Source organism: Ceratotherium simum, chromosome 8, assembly GCF_057802395.1.
Source record: "Ceratotherium simum simum isolate JZ-2026a chromosome 8, ASM5780239v1, whole genome shotgun sequence".
Taxonomy (NCBI): domain Eukaryota; kingdom Metazoa; phylum Chordata; class Mammalia; order Perissodactyla; family Rhinocerotidae; genus Ceratotherium; species Ceratotherium simum.
The window spans coordinates 54,395,450-54,416,250 of NC_141907.1; the positions used below are offsets into that span (position 1 = coordinate 54,395,450).

General features: G+C 35.4%; 1 protein-coding gene across 1 annotated transcript in view; it reads right to left on the minus strand.

The window, feature by feature from the left end:
• Positions 1-338: 338 nt before the first annotated feature.
• The window catches only part of LOC101397803 (transmembrane protease serine 11B), a 38,281-nt gene continuing 17,818 nt past the window's right edge, over positions 339-20,801 (minus strand). The window contains 10 exon segments of the mRNA XM_004419222.3: positions 339-500; positions 1,156-1,298; positions 1,651-1,910; positions 3,050-3,227; positions 4,050-4,081; positions 5,511-5,604; positions 5,607-5,677; positions 7,450-7,517; positions 7,604-7,719; positions 11,976-12,094. Of these exon segments, the coding sequence (XP_004419279.1) occupies positions 339-500; positions 1,156-1,298; positions 1,651-1,910; positions 3,050-3,227; positions 4,050-4,081; positions 5,511-5,604; positions 5,607-5,677; positions 7,450-7,517; positions 7,604-7,719; positions 11,976-12,094 (1,243 nt within the window).

Here is a 20,801-nt window from a genome sequence, read left to right on the forward strand (position 1 = left end):
GTAAATCCAGCATATATGTTCCCATATTAACAAAATGTGCATTTTTTTAAATTCTGAAAAATAAATTAAGGTCAATTCTGAATAAAGAGTAAGATAAATCAGAAGTAGGCTATTTATAAAAATATTTTGGCCATCTTTTTCTTTCTTCATTTCCTATATTACTAAATAGATAAATATATATAGTGTTTTAGATATAATAAAATATTGATAAAGAACTTTACGTACTTGTATATAAGAAAATGATTGGTATACTAACAATCAAAAGAAACGGATTTTGAAGCAACAAATAAGAATACCCTGCAGTTGTCTATATGTTCCATTCTAAAGCTACTTTTCTTTCAGAGTCCAGTCTTGGAGGTAATCCAATCATGATAAGCAGTCACTTGAGTATAGACACCCGGCTTGTTGTTTTTACCGCATTCATCACCCCAGCTTACTGTTCCAACAAGATGCCAGATATTTCTAGATTCAGGGTAAGCCAGTTGTCCACCAGAATCATTCTAGAAGAAAAAGGGAAAAAATATTTCTTGATCTGTCAAAGAATTTCCTTTTACCTCTCCTTTGGAGTTATCAATAGCCCCTGGGCACTAAAAACAATCCACCCTCTTTGGGCTTAGAACTGTGGAACTCTTAGATTTATTCAAAACCCAAGGCAACTACAAACCAAAATATATTGCCTACAGCCACCAAATGTTGTATTGGGCAGACTAGAATTTGACTTTATAATGAGTCCAGCCTTGACTACGGAGACAGTGATTTAGCCGCTCCATGACGAAGCCTTTGAGGAACGGGTGACAAGAGCACATGCTGAACCTCCTGCTGCATCTCTGGATAAGGAAGAGGCAGCATTCCAGGTCTGCAAGATGCCCAGAAGATAGGGCCAAATTTATTTTATTACCTTGTAACTATTATCCTTTGTATGGATTCCTAGACTGAAAATTCCATGAGGGCAGAGATTGTGTTCCCCACTGCATTCCCAGTATCTAGTCTGGTGTCTGGTACATAAACAGGATTGACAATTATTCACTATATGGGATTGAAATAAGAAGGTGCTCTGTGGAAATCATTAACACAAAAAAATATTTTGTATTGATAAAAACTTCCATTTAATTAGTACTTTGGGAGAACATGAGTTGGTGATGTAGCTAGACGTACCTGACAGGCATCAGCTTCTCCTGACATAAATCCAGCACATAGCATTGTAGCGGTCACCGAGCCAGCTAATGAATGTGGAGCATTGCAAACTTTGTTGTCGATAGTCTTCACAAAGGCCTGTTGAAGTATCACTGGAAGGGGACCTACAGGCAATAGATTCTGCATATGATGGGGATTGTAACTTGTTTGTTGAGACAAAGAACATCTATAGAATAAAACATATTCTTTTGGTCACCGAGAGCCAGTCCAGTCCCAGGATAGATTGGTCTCTTTCTGTGGTTTATTATAGCTGGCTGCCTCACACATAATTCCAATTTTTCCAATTCTCATTCCCAGAGATATTTTAGAAATTGAAGACAATGCCATGCTTTTGATCCCACCACTGGTTTTCTTCTCAGTATATTTACTGATTGATTCATTGCATGAGAGAGTGATTGACTTATTGTCTGAATAATTATTCCCATGAAGCTATGCTGTTTTTACAGAAAAACTTACCATACATATAAAGCATTCCCCATCCTGTAACTACAACACTGTCATTTTCTGAGAGCTTCATTTTGGCTTCAGGAAGACAAATCCTACGAACATACTTTGTAAAAGAGACTTCTTCAGCAAGTTTCACAAGGGCAATATCATCATGAACCCCAGCCTTGCTATAATTTTCATGAAAAATAATATTTTGGACTTTTCATGTCATATGCAGTCTATTTACTACAGCTCCAAAGTTGACAGTCCAATCTTCTGAATTATTTTTCCTGGAGGACACAATTTAATAAAGCACACTCAGTTTCTGAGCCACAACAGTGTTCATAGTGGTCATTATCTCATAACTTAAAGGCATGAGGTTCCCAAACAACCCTATAAAAGGCTTAAATTCTTGTTTTTAAAAATGTCGTTGACTTGGGGATGTTTCAAATGCTGCAATCACATAAAAATAGTGTTAAGGACTATTAGAGCTGTCAGCCTTCTGAAATTCCTCCTAACTAGAGTCGCTGATGTCTTCTCCTGCTACTTCAGCCCCATCCAGTTTCTGAACATTTGACTTGGGTAGGAATCATGAGAGCAGCCTCAGTGGAAGGGATCCAGAATCACTCTGATTGCCAAACACCCTGGATTCCGAGAGTCTGTGGCAGGATCTGGGCATCTGCAAATCTTCTCTATGTCAAATTGCTCTTTTTGCTTGCCATCCACAGAATACAACTTGTGTTGTTCCATCTCCACAAACTTGAAGAAGGCTGTTTTCCCAACCTGAAATGCATATTATTCTTTCCCATCCACCACCCCATCAATCAAATTTTATATCTTTAGGGTTCAGATCAAATCTCATATCTTCATATCTCAGATAGATATGCTGTCTTTCTTTATCGGATTTCCATAGCATTTAATATCTGTGTCTTACATGTGATATTTACTACTCTATTCTGCCTTATACCTTTAATATATCACATTTGAATTTCTTCAACTAGATTGTAAACCCCTGGAGGGCAAGAAAAATAAGCTCTGACATCAGACGTACCTGAGTTCACATTCAATTTCTGTTATTTAAGAGCTGTATGATCTTGGCCAAGTTATGTCACCATTTCTGAACCCTAGTTTCCTCATTTTTAAATAGGTTAAACTATACCTTCCATAAATTATTGTTATTATTAAATAAAATGATGTACATCAAGAACTTAATGTCAGGCCAAAGTAGGTATTTGGAAAACATGAAACACTTTTCCCTTCTTTGTCAAATTTAAATGCCTCCACTGCCCTTCAATTATGTAGGTAATTGTAAATTCCACATGGCCTTGGTGAAGATTCACTGATTCCACACATTTAGGTTAACCCCCAGAGGCTACCCAAAATAGGCGTGCACCCAGAATCCTACATTTAGTTAGACTTCTACACTTACTTGGCAAAGCAGTGAGCTGCAGATAACAGCCATCTGCTGCTGATCAGGGGTGCTCCACAGTACTGTTTGCCTTTCCATTGCATGCTGGCCTGCCATGGTCATGCCCCCGCCAGGGCATTTTTCCCATTCACAGTTCGGTTGTCTGTTATGATATTGTTGGTCAGTCACCTCCCACAACCTGAAGAAAGGATTTATTTATACAAGACAGGTATCTTTGATTATGCTTTATAAGAAATATATCTTAAAACATTACTTGAAACCCTTCAGTGATTGCCCAATATCTCCTAAGCAATGCTGTTTCTTTTCTGGAATGTACTTTATCATGGTACTCCATTCCATCTTGGTTTGGTGACTTTTACTTATCTTCTTCTTTTAGTCTCAAGCATCTTTCAACCACTGGCTTTTATTGTGTCTGTCTGTTATAATTCTTATCCCCCGACGTAGACTGCAAAATTCTCGAAGGTGGAAACTTTTCTTCACTAATGTCTGCATCTTGCATAGCATATGCAGTGCTGTCTATAAGGTCCCATGGGGACAACAGATACTCCATAAATATCCGTTGAATGAAGGAATGCATGGATGTATCTTGTGGGCAACATGATACTCTAAATAGAATTTATTTAAAAGAAACAGAATTGATCTTTTATCTTATAATAAATGTATTTGATACAGCCTAGTTTTGTATTTTCTTATTATCCTAAGTTTTTTTTTTTCCCTTCAATCTTTCTTATTTTAACTTTCTCAGATATGATATTCTTCACTCATGATTCCATTCTTTGGAATCAGTTCTCATTTCATCCTTTTGGACAGCTAAATACAAATGTTAAAATTCATAGGTCAGTGTTTTTCATAAGGAAATTCCAGATATATATCTGTTATATCCAATAATTTTGAAAGATTACTATGGATTTCCACACAATGTACTTCAAGATTCTTTTGAGAAAAATGGTGAGGAAATAGTTGTGAATAGTTAAATTTATAATAAAGTTTCTAAACTTATAATTGTTGGTAAGCATTTCAGCTTTAGCCTTGATGATTTCTGAGATGAAAAAAACATAAAATTGATAAAATAGCCCAAGCAATTACCTTTAATCCAAGGACATAAATGCTAACTTTCTTAGCCCAATTATGCCCAACATTTAACTATTCAGACTAGTTCACACATTGATTATCAGCCCCTCTCACTTCTACTTGCTATATTTTGGCCACTTCTCCACATCTCTACCAGGCAGTATAGGAAAAGAGAAAAGGAAATAAAAAACAAAGCTCTCAATTTTATGATAGTTATAGTAAAATATTTAGTGAATCAAGAAGCCGACATTCGCACTAAAAGAGGGGCTGGGCATTATCTTTGGATTTTTTTCCCTACGATTATTCTCATTTCTCTGAAATACTCAGAGTTATCTATATTTTAAAGAAAAAAAAATCTAGTTAAAATTATATTTCATTGGTCCTATCCTGCTCTTTAGAACCGTCTCATTACTAAGACTGAATTATGAAATTTTGAGAATTTAATTTAAATTCAAGTCTCTTTTCTATTGGGAAGAGACTTTAGAGAGAAAGAGAAGAGTCGAGAACTAAAGGAAGACACACCCGAAAGTGCTGACTCTAAATCCCTGGGACATGAGGGGCAGTAACTGACACAGCTTTCTTTCCCAACAGCTACCACAGAGGAATTGTATTGCTCCTTTGAGAAGCCCTACATCAAACTCACTTCTCACGAGTGGTCTACTGGTGACAGGGTCTGTATTCTGAGGCAAAGGAGCTGTAACTGGCAGCTGTCAGCCTTGATAGCCTTCCAGGACACTAGGATCAACAGTCAGTCTGGAAGAACCACAAAACTGGGCTCTGGAACCACATGCTTGTCACCTAACAGGCCTTTTAACAATCTAAGTGAGAGTTTCAAGATCTTTGCAGGATCTTTAAGATCTTTACAAACTTCACTTTCTGTACTGGGGCAAAATCCTATCATTTTCTTCCCTCATTTTCTAGGGAATTATTCCAGACAATTTTTTCTTTAATAGTATTATTCCCATTCTTTCACTAGAAGCAATGAGAACTCCCTATGCCCACTTCACTCTTCCTGCAGCATTGTCCACACTGAATGATCAAGAAAACCCTAAATCTGTTTCCTGTAATGAGATCCTGACAAGAGTAGAGGGTAGGAAAGAATATTCTTTCAACTACGGCCTTTCACCTCCTGTTACATATATAACAAGCAACCCTTCCAAACTCACATGCATGCGCACAATTTAACCCTCATTCCCATCTCTCTTCAGACCAAGATTCTATGGGCACTGTTGTTTCCACTACCAATGCATTGTTAGGAGTGCCAGAGTTGGAAAAGCATATTTCTTCCTAAGTAAATTCCTGAAAAACTCTTGATTCATTTTTTTTCTAGTACCTTATTTTAGAACAGTCCAGTCTATTACCCAACTAATAGAAAATAATGGAAATAAGCGAAATATCCATAAGTTTAATTGAAGTGGGAACTGCATTCGAGGATGCCATGTTGTCTTTTAACATCTGATATAAGATAGCTTCGATTTCAGTTTCAGGCTATCCCTCTTTGTTGGAGGAAACTTGAATGTCAGCTGTAACTGTACACTCGAACCATTGGGATAAGGACTAGAAACAACAGAAATGTTCCAGTGTGTTGCATCTTGATTTTTTAGATGTTTTGTGAACACACTGAATTTCCCACATTTTAATTATCATCTGGTTCTGTACATATATTAAAGAACAATACACAGATATTGTCCCACTATGTATAAAGTGCAAGTGTCCATAAAATTTTTCGACCTAGTCCTGAAGTATTGCTCATGGAAGAAGATGTAAACCACAAACTAGCAATCTCAAACACATATGAGAAACTGAGTACAGGCCAACAAATGATTGGCATGAAATTTTACTATAATACAGTAAAAACCATGTTCCTGTACAGATATTTTCTATAACTTAACTTTAGAGAAAAAGATAAATAAGAACTTAAATGCAGGACTGGGAAGCATTCAAAAGGCAACTTCTATCATATATTCAAGAGCTAGTACTAAGCTTTTTTCTATAGTTTCTTATACACATCTCCATTACCTATATAGTCAGTAAATTTTGTTTTTATTAATCAGGAAAGGAGATTAATTCATTTTAAAGGACTTTTAAACCAAAAACCATATTAATCACAATTTAAAAAAACCCCACAACTCTATATTCAAATAATTATGCTCAATCGAAGAGTCTTTGAAGGTTTTTGTTTGTTTGTAGGTAAGTAGGTTGCTTGGTTGGCTGTTTGGCTGGCTGGATTTTTTATTTTTTTTTGGTTTGGAAGCTCAGAATTCCTCAGAATAGATATTGGCAATTACCAAAATACAAATGCTTTCTCTCTTTATCCCTCATCCCCTGTGCTTCATGATACCCTCCTCCCTGTTACCCTCCCCACCACCACCACCTGGTAATTACTAAAAAGATCAAAAGAGGATTATTTTAGAAAAGATATGGCCAGATGGGTATGGATGGGAGAAGAGGTGGCTAGTATGTGGGTAGCAAAACAATCAGGTTGGAGTCCTTGTTTTCCACAAGTTGCAATTATCTTTCATCACAAAGGTTAGTTAGGACTGACTGTCACCAACAACCTTACAATTCTCCTTCAAGCATAGAGATTACAGATTTGTACAGAACTGTTCCTATCCTGAACAGAAATTTGCTAAGCACAATGACACTTTAATTTATGGAGAGTTCTTTTCTCTTTTCTTTCTTGTTCTTTCTTTCTTCTTTGTTTCTTCCTTCCTTCCTTCCTCCCTCCCTCCCTCCCTCCCTCTTCCTTCCTTCCTTCCTTTTTCTTTCTTTCTCCCTTTCTTTCTTTTTCTTTCTTTCTTTCTTTCTTTCTTTCTTTCTTTCTTTCTTTCTTTCTTTCTTTCTTTCTTTCTTTCTTTCTTTCTTTCTTTCTTTCTTTCTTTCTTTCTTTCTTTCTTTCTTTCTTTCTTTCTTTCTTTCTTTCTTTCTTTCCTTCCTTCCTTCCTTCCTTCCTTCCTTCCTTCCTTCCTTCCTTCCTTCCTTCCTTCCTTCCTTCCTTCCTTTTTCTTTCTCTCTTTCTTTCTCTCTCTCTCTCTCTCTCTCTCCCTTTCCTTTCCTTTCCTTTCCTTTCCTTTCCTTCTTTCCCTCTTTCCCTCTCTCTCTCTCGACATCTCTCTCTCGATGTCTCTCTCTCTGTCTCTCTTTCTTTCTTATTTTCTTTCTTTCCTTCTCTCTCTGTCTCTCTTTCTTTCTTATTTTCTTTCTTTCCTTCTCTCTCTGTCTTTCTCTCTCTCTTTCTGTTTTTTGCTGTTGTTTTTATTTAAAACCAGGGCTGATGTGACATTTTACCTACTTCCATTTCCTAAGATCCTGAATAAATTTGTACTTACAGAAGTTTGATGACGTGAGAGTTGATATATTTTTTGTATATACTAGAATTATGAAGTGCATCAGACATCTGTCAAGAGGAAAAAACAAAAGAGCCACCATGTCTATTTCAATCAAATTTGTATTGAAATTTATAAAATAAATCTCTGACTCAACCTTAGTCTCAATATCTTTGTTCAGATCTGTGCTGGCTTGTGAAGCTGCATTTTCACAACTATCATTGTATGTCACTCCAAAAATACCAAAATCACCTTGGTAATAGTAAATCTTTCCTGTGAAATAAAGAAATAGTTAAAGAATTTTAAAACAGGAAGTGGCCTCAAATCCCTCCATATTTTTATCTCAAAATTAACATTCAACTCAGCTATAGAAATAACCAGAAAGAGGGAGAAAGGAAGAGGAGGGAAATGGAGGAAAATGAATATCCACTTATTGTAGAAATGGCAACTACCCAGCATTCATTAAGTGATCCCCCTCCTTCCTTCATATGATAATAGATATCACTGCCCTGCTGAGGCCAGGGATACCCTCAGCATCCTCCTCAAAACAGCAATGCAAGCAGCCAATAGCAATTTACCTGAGTATGCAGTAGAGATGAAACCTATTTTCCATGTATAATCTAAATTCTTAGCCTAGTGATTATCCCATTAATCTTTCTGACCAGTTCTGATACAGGAAATATTACAAACATCCTCCTTCACTTTCTGGGTGCTCTACACCCTCTTGCACACTTTCTTATGACCCATTGCCTATCGGCCTGCTGTCTACTTGAAGTGGTTTCTTGAGGACTTCATGCTGCCCTTCCACTTCCCTACAGCCTGTGGTGGCTGGGGCTTGCTGTGCCCTACAAGGTCTCACATCTTCATTCCTTTCCATCCCCAAATGTAAACTGCTTCACCTGATATACTAGGCCACCATAATTTAAAACAGGACAAGCCTAGAGGTAGCTCTTCCAGGTCATATATGTACTTTTTAAAATAGGAATTAATATGGAATTGTAGCCTGTTGTGATTAAGCAATTAGCCAGTCACATATTTTGAGAACAATTATGCTTTAGATCCACCTTGAAAAGCAACACATGGTCTCTAAGGAGTGCTAATAATAATAGACCTTGAAAAATACATCTGAACTGAAATAATTCATTGTCCTGGAAGTCAGAAATATCACTTCAAACTAAAATAAAAATTAGTTTCCTATATTCCTATGGTTTCCTGTATTTTTCCTTATGGCAACCAGTGCATATGAAAAGCAAATGCCAGATCTGCCTAAGAAGTTACCTAAGGTCATTCTGAAAAGAATAATGCATATGAGATTAGAGGAATTATTTCAAGCCCTGACACAAATTGGCTGTGTTACCTTGGCATATCACTTTAGCCCACTGGGATTTTTTTCATCAATCATAAAGACTAAATTGCAATAAATAAACTCCAAGACCTTCTTTTTCCTACCATTTCATTATTTTAATCTGTGAAGTTTATTACCCAATGGAAGAGAAAACAACTAGAATCAGCTAACTTTGTGTTACATCCAGTATGCTGAACTTGGGTATTTACAGGTAGGCAGATTAATTTGTCAAAAGTCATGTATATCGTGCCCATATTAAAAAAAAAAAAAAAACATGATGTTTAGATAACTGACTCTGGTTATAATATTACTGGAAGGTCAGATTGATTTGAGTTGCAATTTTTAAGTTAATTTTCACTTGATATTTTTATGAACTGAATTGTGTCCCTCTAAACTTCATACGTTGAGGCCCTAACCCCTAAAGTGATTGTATTTGGAGCTAAGACCCTTAACAAGGTAATCAAGATTAAATCAGATTATAAGGGTGAGACCCTAACTCAATAGGACTGGTGTCCTCATAAGAAGAGGAAGAGATACTAGAGACCTCTCTCTCCCCCTTCCCATATGCACCTAGAGAAAAGGCCATATGAGGCTACAGTGAGAAGGCAGCTATCTGCAAGCCAAGAAGAGAGGCCTCACCAAAAACCAACTCTGCTTGCACTTTGATCTTGGACTTCCAGCCTCCAGAACTGTGAGAAAATAAACGGCTGCTATTTAAACCACCCAGTCTGTGGTGTTTTGTTATAGCAGCCTGAGCTGAATAATATAATAATTTAGATAAATTGAATGGGAGTCTACTCTATACCCTACACTATGGCCTGTGATTTTCAGTTTTATAGACATAGTAACAGTCAGTCTTTACATGATAATCTGCCCCCTACAAAGTTTATGATAAAGTTTATCTTCTATCTTAAGATAGAAACATGTTTTATTACCTTTCTGAAACATTACTTTAGACTCATAGATTGTAACACTATCTATATATCAGAATCACTATAGAGCTTCTAAACAGCACACATGAGCAGGTCCTGCTCCAGTCCCACTGAGTCAGAAAAGCTAAGATGGGGCCTGGGGAATGCACACTTTTCTTTTTTTTCTGGGAAAGATTCGCTCTGAGCTAACATCTGTTACCAATCTTCCCCTCTTTTTTTCTTTTCTCCCTAAAACCCCGGTACATAGTTGTATATTCTAGTTGTAAGTCCTTCTAGTTCTTCTATGTAAGCCCCACCACAGAATGGCTACCGACAGACAAGTGGCGTGGTTCTGCGCCTGGGAACTGAACCCAGGCCGCCGTAGCGGAGCACGTCAAACTTTAACGAGTAGGCCATCAGGGCTGAATGAGGACTTCTTTAAAAGAGCTCCACAAGTGATTCTGAGGGGAAGCCAGGGTTTAGAACTATTAGATGAACTATCTGCAGGATTTTAGAATTGTTTATAAATGTATATATAAGCTTTTAGAAGTAGTTTTGTTAAAATAGCTAAGACAGAACTGAAATCCTTTCTAGAATAATGATCCTTGTGGAATATTAATCTCTGAGTTAATCCAAGAAGCAGAAATTCAAAAATAAAGAAATATTTTGAGAAACAATAGATATATTCAGGCAGGGAAACTAATTTCAAACCACTTGTGTGAGCTGTCATCCAACTCAAGTTGCCCTCAATGTTAACAAAGATTGCATTGATTCCTAAGCCAGAATCCTGGAGCAAACCCGTCTTTCAAACTGACTTCAAACAACCCTTACAACAGAGTTTGAGTGTCCATTTTTACTGCAGAAGGAGCCCAGTTCAATCAATTTAACTTCAGGTAACATAAACCCGTCTGGCCTTGTAACTGAAATGGTAGGTGGTTGACCACCTAGAGAAATTCAAGCGTGAATTCTTGTCCTACACACTTTCTGCTCAAGCCAGAATGCCTGTAGTTCTCCCTTTTGCATCATTTTTTTCCATTATTGCATTGTTTCTCCAGAAGAAGAGACTTGTTAAGATGCAAACTATATTTTGGAAGGATAACTAATCAAGCTACTGGGCTTTTTCTCAAGGTCTTGATTTGGTAAACTTAGAGCACTGTCCTTAAGAAAATTATCTGAAGAATGTTATTTTTTAATGAGTAGAGTCAAGGAGAGGACAGAAGGATCCAGACTATGGAAAGTTCATAGATAGACATGGCAGGCAAGAGACTATGAGCATACACTACCCTTCTGAAGAACAAGTTTTGAAATTTGAAATCAAGATGGTTGAGGAAAAACAAAGGAGAAGAGGCCAGGTTGAAAGAAAAACTGGAATTGTCACTGAATCAGGCAAAATTTATACACACTATATTCTTGTATAAGGTAATATATTTCAGAGGACTAAATCTCAGAAAAATCATGATAAAGTAGAATAATACACTTCAAATATTAAGATCTGGGTTTGTGCTCAGCTATGCCACTTAAAAGCCTGAGCTATTAAGCAAGTCACTCCACTTTTCTGAGCCTAAGTTTCCTGCAGGTGAAAATAGGGAAAGGAGTAAAACCTTCCCTCCCTAGCTCAAGGGATTATTGTGAGAGTCAAGCAGAATAACATTATGTCCAATTTCTTTAAAAACATCAAATGGTTACATAAATTTAAGGGTTTATTTTTCTGAAAGATAATAATAAATTGGAAAACCAAGCTATCTGAGTGTAGCGTTAATAAAAATTTTAAAAATAGGATCAAGTATATATGAACATTCAGCCGTTCAATCACTCTTGACTATCTACTGTTAGAAGAACCATTTTGTGGATTATCCATTGCTACTTACCAATTATATCTTAACAACCAAAACCAGAATTGTGCCAAGAAGACTAGGGATCTCCAAAGTTAGAGGTATATTTACTAAAAGATGTAACAATTCAACTACAAACCTACTACATAAGCTCCTTTATTGACAATAAATATTGGCATCGAAGTATTAAGCATTTCAGTCTTGCCCTTACTCCCAGAGTCGGTGATGTAACTTGTAGAGTGGATCAAGGAGCCATCTGATTCAAAAACGTTTATAAACTTTGGTGTCAAATAATAGAGAATTATTATGTTGAAATAAGACAGTAAGTAGATGATAAAATTTCCATGAAGAAATTTAATATTCATGTTGTTTCTTGTCAATTTCTAAAAGTAAAAGGAGATTTAGTAGTAAGGGTGAAAACTGAAAATGGTCAATACCGACCAACTGCCAGAAAATGAACAAGGACACCAATAGTTACTCCCAAGATTGCCATCACTCCAAGAAAAATAAGGATTGTCATCTATAGTGGCCAAGATCTTCTCTGGGAAGATATGCTGTGACTGTGAAAAGAGGAAAATGGCTCAAATAAGATGATAGACATTCTACATCTACCTGTCTCTCCTCCAACTCATACAACACAATTTATAATTTATGCATTAGGCCGTTATGTTAGCTTAAAACATAGAAGCTTCAAATGCCTCCAAGAGGATAGACCCTAATGCTCATTCATTTAACAAATCATATTTGAGTACCATTTTAGCTACTGGGGATACAGTAGTGAGAAAAACAGACATGGTTTCTGTCCTCACGTTTCTGAGGAGAAATTGATTTGCTCTTTTTACTTACCTAAAGCAGGTTACAAAACACTGGTGTGGTCTGATTATATGTTTTGTAAACTATAGCTACATCACTTACCTGGATATATATATATTTATAAACACAAATATATAACATCATTATATTTAATTAACTGTGGAAAGAAACATCATGATGTCAACTGCAGTTATCCCATGCTATGAGATTATGGGTAGATTTTTTCTTTTTTGTTTATTTTTTCCTTAACTATATTTTCTAATGTTTCTACAATAAACATGGATTATTTGTATAATATAAATTAACAGGCAGGTAAGTTTCATCATCAAAACCAATCATTTAGACAAAAAATAATTAGAAAATAATGTGACGGCATCATACACATAGAGTGGTCTAGGGTGATGGCTAGATCTTATGGCCACCCTTAGTCTAATCTATATATAAGGTTTGGACGCTAATTATTCCTCATATCTTGAAAGACAGGATGTCTTGAAATTGCCCATTTGGAAGAAGAGCTGTAGCATCCACACAAAAAAATCTCATTTCAAATTTCAAAATTGCCTCAGTTGTTCCCTCAGTCTCTTTGTATTCTGCATCATCTTAAACAAAACTTGCAAAACAGAAGAGTGTGTAATCAGCAGATATATTTGGCAGATTAGATATTTTCTATGAGTATGAGAATCTTTTTGTTCTAGTCCCTCCAAGACCAATTGATTTTTAGCTAGAGAAGTTCCTCTAAAAAGAAAAAAAATTACCTCATGCCACACTACTGTGCAACTCCGCCCAGTCTTATTTCCTCTCTGCTCTGTTCTCTATCCTTAATCCTACCTCTTCCTTATACCTGTTATTATGACTTGTTAATTAATATTTCCCAGACCCAACATTATTTGTCAGAGCTCTTCAAAGGAACTCCCTATTTCAGATACATTCCATGAATCCTTTCATACTGGAATTCTGTTGTTTAATCTCATTCTCAGTGCAAAAAGTCGATAAGCACACGTGTTTCTTATATTAATGAATCACACTTTAAAAAGTGTATGCAATTAAGGTAATTAATAGCAATATTTATAACCTTATTACTATCTGATAATATGTTTCTTCTAGTGACTAGAAAAGTTCACTGTGATAGTGAGGTCTCAAATTTGTTTTGGAGTAGACATTTGTAACTTAGTCTGATAGCTTAGTGTTTCTGAGACATGCACACTAGTTTGAGGGACTCAAACACGATATGGCTGGAATAGTGATTCTAAAGTGGCTGAGATGGTTTCTATACAAATAGTCACTACATTATGCCTTATAAAATGTTTTTCTTTGAAAGCCCCCTTTAGATGCTCTGGAAAGTTCTAAAGAGTACATATTGTTGACTATAGCACTGATATGGCTTTTTTCCTCTCATTATGGATTTCTTCCTGTCATAAACATTTAAAGAGATTCTTTTATGTCTAAAAGATCACAGTAATTTATGATTTATTCAACCCTTCCTTTAGTAAATGTGATGCATGGAATCTAGGAATTGATTATTATTTTTGAATAATAGCTGAAATTGTTAAAATCATGTTCTAAATATCAAAAAAGTTCCATTCTTAAAACAACTTACTCTCTCATTTACCAAATTAATTTTTGGCCATAGTTTTTTTTTAAAGGTAGGAATTTGCATTCTGGGATGAACTCTTCATTTAACAAGAAAATAAGTTAAAAATTAATCTTCAATGAATTTAACCAACCCCATATACTTAACTAAACTATAATTGCCTCACTTTTGGATTGAATCTACTTCAAGTAAGGGCTCAATGTTGCTCTGACGTAATCTTCCATTCACTTTAATCAAATTACACTAATAATGTTGATAAAAATGATGGTAACTATATTATTCACAATTTTAAAGCATCACTCTCACTATAATTTATCCCCCTGGTCCATACCAGGGATCATTTCCTAGATTAGATTTCCCTATAACCACATTCTGATATTGCGTTAGCAGTTAAACTGCAAAGCATAGCAAATTGTAATTTTCATTTATCAGAACTTCATTTACAGACCATTTGAATTAGATGCTTCTGAATTCTGTAACATAGTGAAGAGTGATAAGTGCAAGATTCCAGTGCAAAATTCCCCAAATTTTGTAAAGATAAACCTTTTATATATATAGAGAGAGGACTTTAAATCACTAGAGAGATAGTTGTAAATAAGGAATAGAGAAATTAATGATCAAATGAGTTGAATGGCCTCCGCCTCCAACTTTCTCCTGGAACTCTAGAGAAGCAGATAGCCTACGGAAGGGAACTCACTTGAAAACCCATGAAGTTTTGAGGGCCTCCTGCAGTTTGCCAGTTGCTAATTCAGGATATGTGTTGTAAAGTACATTATTTCAAAAATCTATAGAGGCATTCAGATTTTTTAATTTCTAAAAAAAATTTTAGATTAGATGATATGATTTCAATTACATTACTAGAGAACAAAAATGGTAGTTTTCTTATGAATGGTTATTTAAAAAAAGTAAGCAAAATTTTGCTAAAATTTGATTCTTTTTCTCCAACTTTCTGAAACTTGCCCAGAGACTTTGCAGGGCAGAAACAATAGCACATTTCTTTACAGTGTTCAGAAATAAAAATCTAAATTATAGAAACCAATCATTTAACAAAAAGCTAGAAGATATTCTGTAGCAACTTGTTAGGTTTTGTAGACTTAATCTCCCAAATAAAATCCCATTTACCTGTACTCAATATCTGATTGTTGTGGTGGTGTCAGGGACAATGGTGGTGATGACAATGATGATGACAACGATGATAGTAATAAAGAAACTAAAGATCTTCTGGTGTAGTTTATAAGGTGATAGATGTTTCATAAGTTTATGTGCTACATCCAGTATTGGTTGGTTTGTTTTTATGGGCTGGGTGAAAAGCAGAGAACAAGTAAGATGAAACTTGTCTGACTAGAGTTAATGACTGTCATATTTCTATGGTTTCAAGATAGGAGTCATCCAGGGAATAACAAACCTCCTTGACTTGGCTATTTAGAAAAAAATAATAGTCTTGGATTGGTTACCTAAAAGGTACACCCAAGAAACAGCTTTACGGTAAATTGGGATAATCCTAACTCTGTATTTGACCAATTCTATTATACTGGCTTCTTCCTCCTTAATTGAAACCACCTACAACTAGGTGGAAGTTTCTGACAAATGACGTTTCATAAGGTATCAATTTTATATAACTAACATTGCCATTATTCTGATATAAATGAAATCCCATTTCATTGTGGTTTACATTTGCATTTCCCTAATTACTAGGAAGAATGATTATCATTTCACATATTTTTGGGGGGTTCTGGGTTTCCTTTTTTGAGAATCCTGTTCATAAATTTAGCATATTTTTTTCTATTGGGTCGTTTATCTTTTTTCTTATGGATATATGTGAATTCCCTCTATATAGTGGATTTTGCAGTTCTGCGTGTAAGGAGCTTAGAAGTTGCCACACCATCCTTTGAACATTCTAATGAGTTCAAAGCTGAACAGACTGAGAAATGAACATACTGAGAAATCAACAGCTCTTCTTGGCTCCATAACAGAGAGGAGGACACAGGGCAAACTGCCCTGTGGGAGAGACAGACATGTGAATATAGCGAGTCTTGACTTATCTGAGTCAAGACTCAGGAGCAGAAACCACTGTAGAAACCAGCACCGGGACAGGAAAACCTAAACTGTAATCGATAAATTGCTAGAGGTTCAATGCTGACAACTCTGACAGTTAAAAAATCCAACGGGACCCAGTTATTGGGGGGTGCCCACAATATTGTGAGAGTTACCTCCAGACACTCAACCAGGTTCCCTCAATAAATATCAAAGAAAAATCACTTTGAGCTTCTGGTAAGGGGAGAGAAAAAGGAACTATTTTGAAATATTCCAGAGCACTCTATTCTTAACAAGGCATGCCCTCGTGGATAACCAGTTAACCATAGCCTAACGTGTTGAGGTATTATCAGAGCCTAACTGACCTGGGGAAGGGAAATACTCAACTTCAGACCATTCTAACCATCCTGTCCCACCTAAGAACAGGGAAAAAAAACTGAGAAACACTTGTGAAGTTCACAGCCCAGAGGTGCTTAGGCTCACTAGAAGACTAGACCTAACTGTAGAACTATAGAACACATCTCCTCCCCACTACACCTTACCACCACATTATTAAAGTCCTGTTGATAGCAGTTCCTTTTATCCAGTACATCATGTCTGGCTATTGAGAAAAAATTACAAGGCATGCCAAAAAGCAAAAAACAGAACAAACATCAGAACCAGACACAGCAGGGATGTTGAAATTATCAGACCAGGAGTTTTAAACAACTGTGATTAGTATGCCAAGGGATCTAATGGATAAAATAGGCAGCATGCAAGAACAGATGGGAAAAGTAAGCAGAGAGATGGAAATTCTATAGAAAAAAACAAAAAGAAATGCTAGAGATAAAAAACACTATAACAGAAATGAAGAATGCCTTTGATGGGACATAACAACCCTTAATGCACATGCACCTACAACAGAGTGTCAAATTACATGAGGCAAAAACTGGTAGAACTACAAAGAGAAATAGATAAATCTATTATCATAGTTGGAGACTTCACCCCTCTAGCAGAAATCGACAGATCCAGCAGGTGGAAAATCAGTCAAGACATTAGTTGAACTCAACACCATCAGTCAACTGGAGATAACTGACATCTAACAACAGCAGAATACATATTCCTCTCAAGATCACACAGAATATTCACCAAGATAGATCACATTCTGGGCCATAAAACACACCTTAACAAAGTTAAAAGAACAGAAATCATACAATGTCTGCTCTCAGACCACAACGGAATTAAACTAGAAATCAATAACAGAAAGATAATTGAAAATCCCAAATTATGTGGAGATTAAACAACATGCTTCTAAATAACACATGGGTCAAAGAGAAATTTAAAAACATTTTGAACTAAATGAAAATGAAAAGAGAACTTATCAAAATTTGTGGGATGCAGTGAAAGCAGTGGTTAGAGGGAAATTTATAGCATTGAATGCATATATTAGAAAAGAAGACAGACTTCAAATCAGTAATCTACATTTCCAGTTTAGGAAACTAGAAAGAAAGAGCAAACTGAATCCAAAGTAAGCAGAAGAAAAGAAACAATAATAACTAGAGCAGAATTCAATGAAATTGAAAACAGGAAATAAATGGAGAAAATCAATTAAACCAAAAGATGGTTCTTTGAAAAGATCAGTAAAATCAGCAAGCCTCTAGCCATGCTAACTAAGAAAAAAAGAGAGGATACAAATTACTAATATCAGAAATGAAAGAGGGGACATCACTACAAATCCCATGGACCTTAAAAGGGTAATAAAGGAATACCGCGAACAAGTCTATACTCACAAATTTGATAGTCTAAATGAAATGGACCAATTCCTTAAAAGACACAATCTGCCAAAACTTACACAAGAAGAAATAGATAATATGAATAAGCTTATATATATTACAGAAATTGAATTAGTAATTTAAAATCTTCCAATAATTAAAAACTAGTGAATTCTACCAAACATTTAAAGAAGAGATTAAACCAACTTTCTACAATCTCCTGCAGAGGCCAGAAGCAGAGAAAATACTTCCTAACTTACTCTATGAGGCCGGCATTACCCTAAAACCAAAACCAGACGTAGACATTGTAAGAAAAGAAAATTACAGGTCAATATCTCTCATGAACATAGATGCAAAAATCCTCAACAAAATATCAGCAAATTGAATCCAAAAAAGTATAAAAAGAATTATACACCACGACCAAGTAGGATTTATCCCAGGTATGAAAGGCTGGTTCAACATTTTAAATTAATTAATGCAAACCATCACATTAACAGACTAAAAAAGAAATATCACATAATCATTATATCATTTCAATATATATACTGGATGTTAACCAAGTCTGTTCACCTATGTAGTAATCATCTATTCTCTGGGTGCAACTTGACATTCATTATTTAATGGGATCTTTTCATGCACAGGGTATTTTTAAAATTCTTAGTAGTCTAATTTATCATACTATGAGCCATAAAATGCTAAGAAATCTTTCTCATCTAGATTTCTTCAAAGAATTTCCCTGTATTTTCATTTAAACTTTAAAGTTTTATTTTTTACTTTCAGATTTTGTTGCCGTTATTCAGTTCTGGTTATCAATCATTTCTCTTTGTATCAAAACAAGTTAAAGATATGGAATATTTGTTAACACAAGTAAATAAATAGAGACCGTGCTTATCAAATAACCAGGTTGGGATGAGTTTAACCTAGAACATGACTCTCCTCTATGATAAGCTGCACATTTCATATATTGTTTTCCCCCTGCTTTAAACGTAAAAAAGAATGGTTTTGTTATTTAAGCTGTCATTAGGAATCTGAATTTATAATTTTTAATCCCTAGCTTACATTAATATAGAAAGCTTATGACTTTTGAGACAATTTCAGAGTTACAAAAGTAGAACCCACATACATACACACACATTGAGTTAGATAAGAAATACTAGTTCATAAAATTCAAGTTAGTTTTCATTATAAACATCATTTGTTTCTTTTTATTTTTTCTCCAAAAAATATATACAAATCGAAAACTCCTTTTGTTTTTGAAAGAACTGCTCTAATGATCTCACTTTTGCAAAAAAGTTTAAATAAAATTGAAGTGATTTTGGTAATTTATTTCTAGTTTTCTAAACACTCCTGGCCTCTTACCATACTTCTTCCTTTTCTCCATTAAGGTAGAGTACTTTTTTAGAGAGAAGTTGTGTACTTTTCTCTTGTCCTGACTTTTTTATAGATCATTTTTAAAAACTTCAATTACATTTTTCCCTCACCTGCTTTCGTATTTCTATGTTTTATTTGTATTATTTTATCTAAGTTTTAACATAAGGACTTAATTTAACAAACAATATCTTAATCTTCTTTTTTTTTTTTTTTTTTTTAAATTTTTTTTTTTTTTTTTTTTTGTGAGGAAGATCAGCCTTGAGCTAACATCCATGCTAATCCTCCTCTTTTTGCTGAGGAAGACCAGCCCTGAGCTAACATCTATTGCCAATCCTCCTCCTTTTTTTTTTTCCCCAAAGCCCCAGTAGATAGTTGTATGTCATAGTTGCACATCCTTCCAGTTGCTGTACGTGGGACACGGCCTCAGCATGGCCGGAGAAGCGGTGCGTCGGTGCGCGCCCGGGATCCGAACCCGGGCCGCCAGTAGCAGAGCGCGCGCACTTAACCACTAAGCCACGGGGCCGGCCCTTAATCTTCTTTTTTTCATTACATTTTAATGATTACCCTAGGAACTAAAAATATACATACTTATCATAGTCTACTTGGAGTTAGTATTTTACCACTGCAGGATTTTCTCTTTTACTTTTAAGCCATACTGCAGCCCCAATCTTTTTGTTCAGACTACTAAAGCCAGCAAGACTGTAGCTTTCTGCTTGACTTTTTAGCTGCCCTATGTCCCCTGAACAGGCCGATGCCCTCTGGCAAGAAACCATGTATGTGTAAATATCACCCGGCATAGTTCCTTTCCTACATGGATTGACTATCCTCCAGTTTTTGCTGGTTTTTGGTCACTCTCCACTGCCTTCATGTGATTGGTTTTCCTATTTTTTACAAAGTTTATAATAATTAAATCTAGAAAGGTTCAATATAAGATACTTTGCCATTACTGGAGGTAGTACTCATTATTGGTGACTTTTAAAAAACAGAATTTCTTAATTTTAGTTTAAAATTTATCAATATTTCCTTTTAAGGTTAGTATTTCATTTGTACTGGTATGTAGTCTGTTGAAAAATTCTTTGCCTTTCATAAAGATATTCTCCCATTATTTTCTTCTAGAAACTTTAATGTTACCATTTGCACTTAGATCAAAAATTCACATGGAATTCATTTTTGTGTACATTATGAAGTAGGAGTAAAGATGTATTTACTTTTTCCAGATGACTATTAATTGACCCTGCACATCTTACTGAAAATGTACACCCGCAATCCGTTATCCTCTGCACCATGGTGCCACCTCTGCTATAAATCAAGTATAATAAAAAGAAAGGTCTATTTCTGAACTTTTTATTGTTTCTTTGACTTGTTTTTCTGTTACTGTGCCATATCCCACTGCGTTAGTTATTGAAGTTATAGAATGTCTTGATATCTTGTGTGTAAGTCCATATTTGTTTTCCTTTTTCAAAGTTGTCTTGGTTATTTTTAGTCCATTTCATTTCCTCATAATTTTTAACATCATCTGATCAATTTCTAGAATTTTGTTGATATAGTGTTGAATCTATAGATCAATTGGGGGAGAATTGACTTCTTAAAATACTTAGGTTTCCAATCCATGAACTTGGTACATTCTCCATTTATTTAGATTTTCTCTCAATAGTGTTTTATAAGTGTCGGAGTAGAAGTCTTGTAGATGTTTACCTAGATTCAATC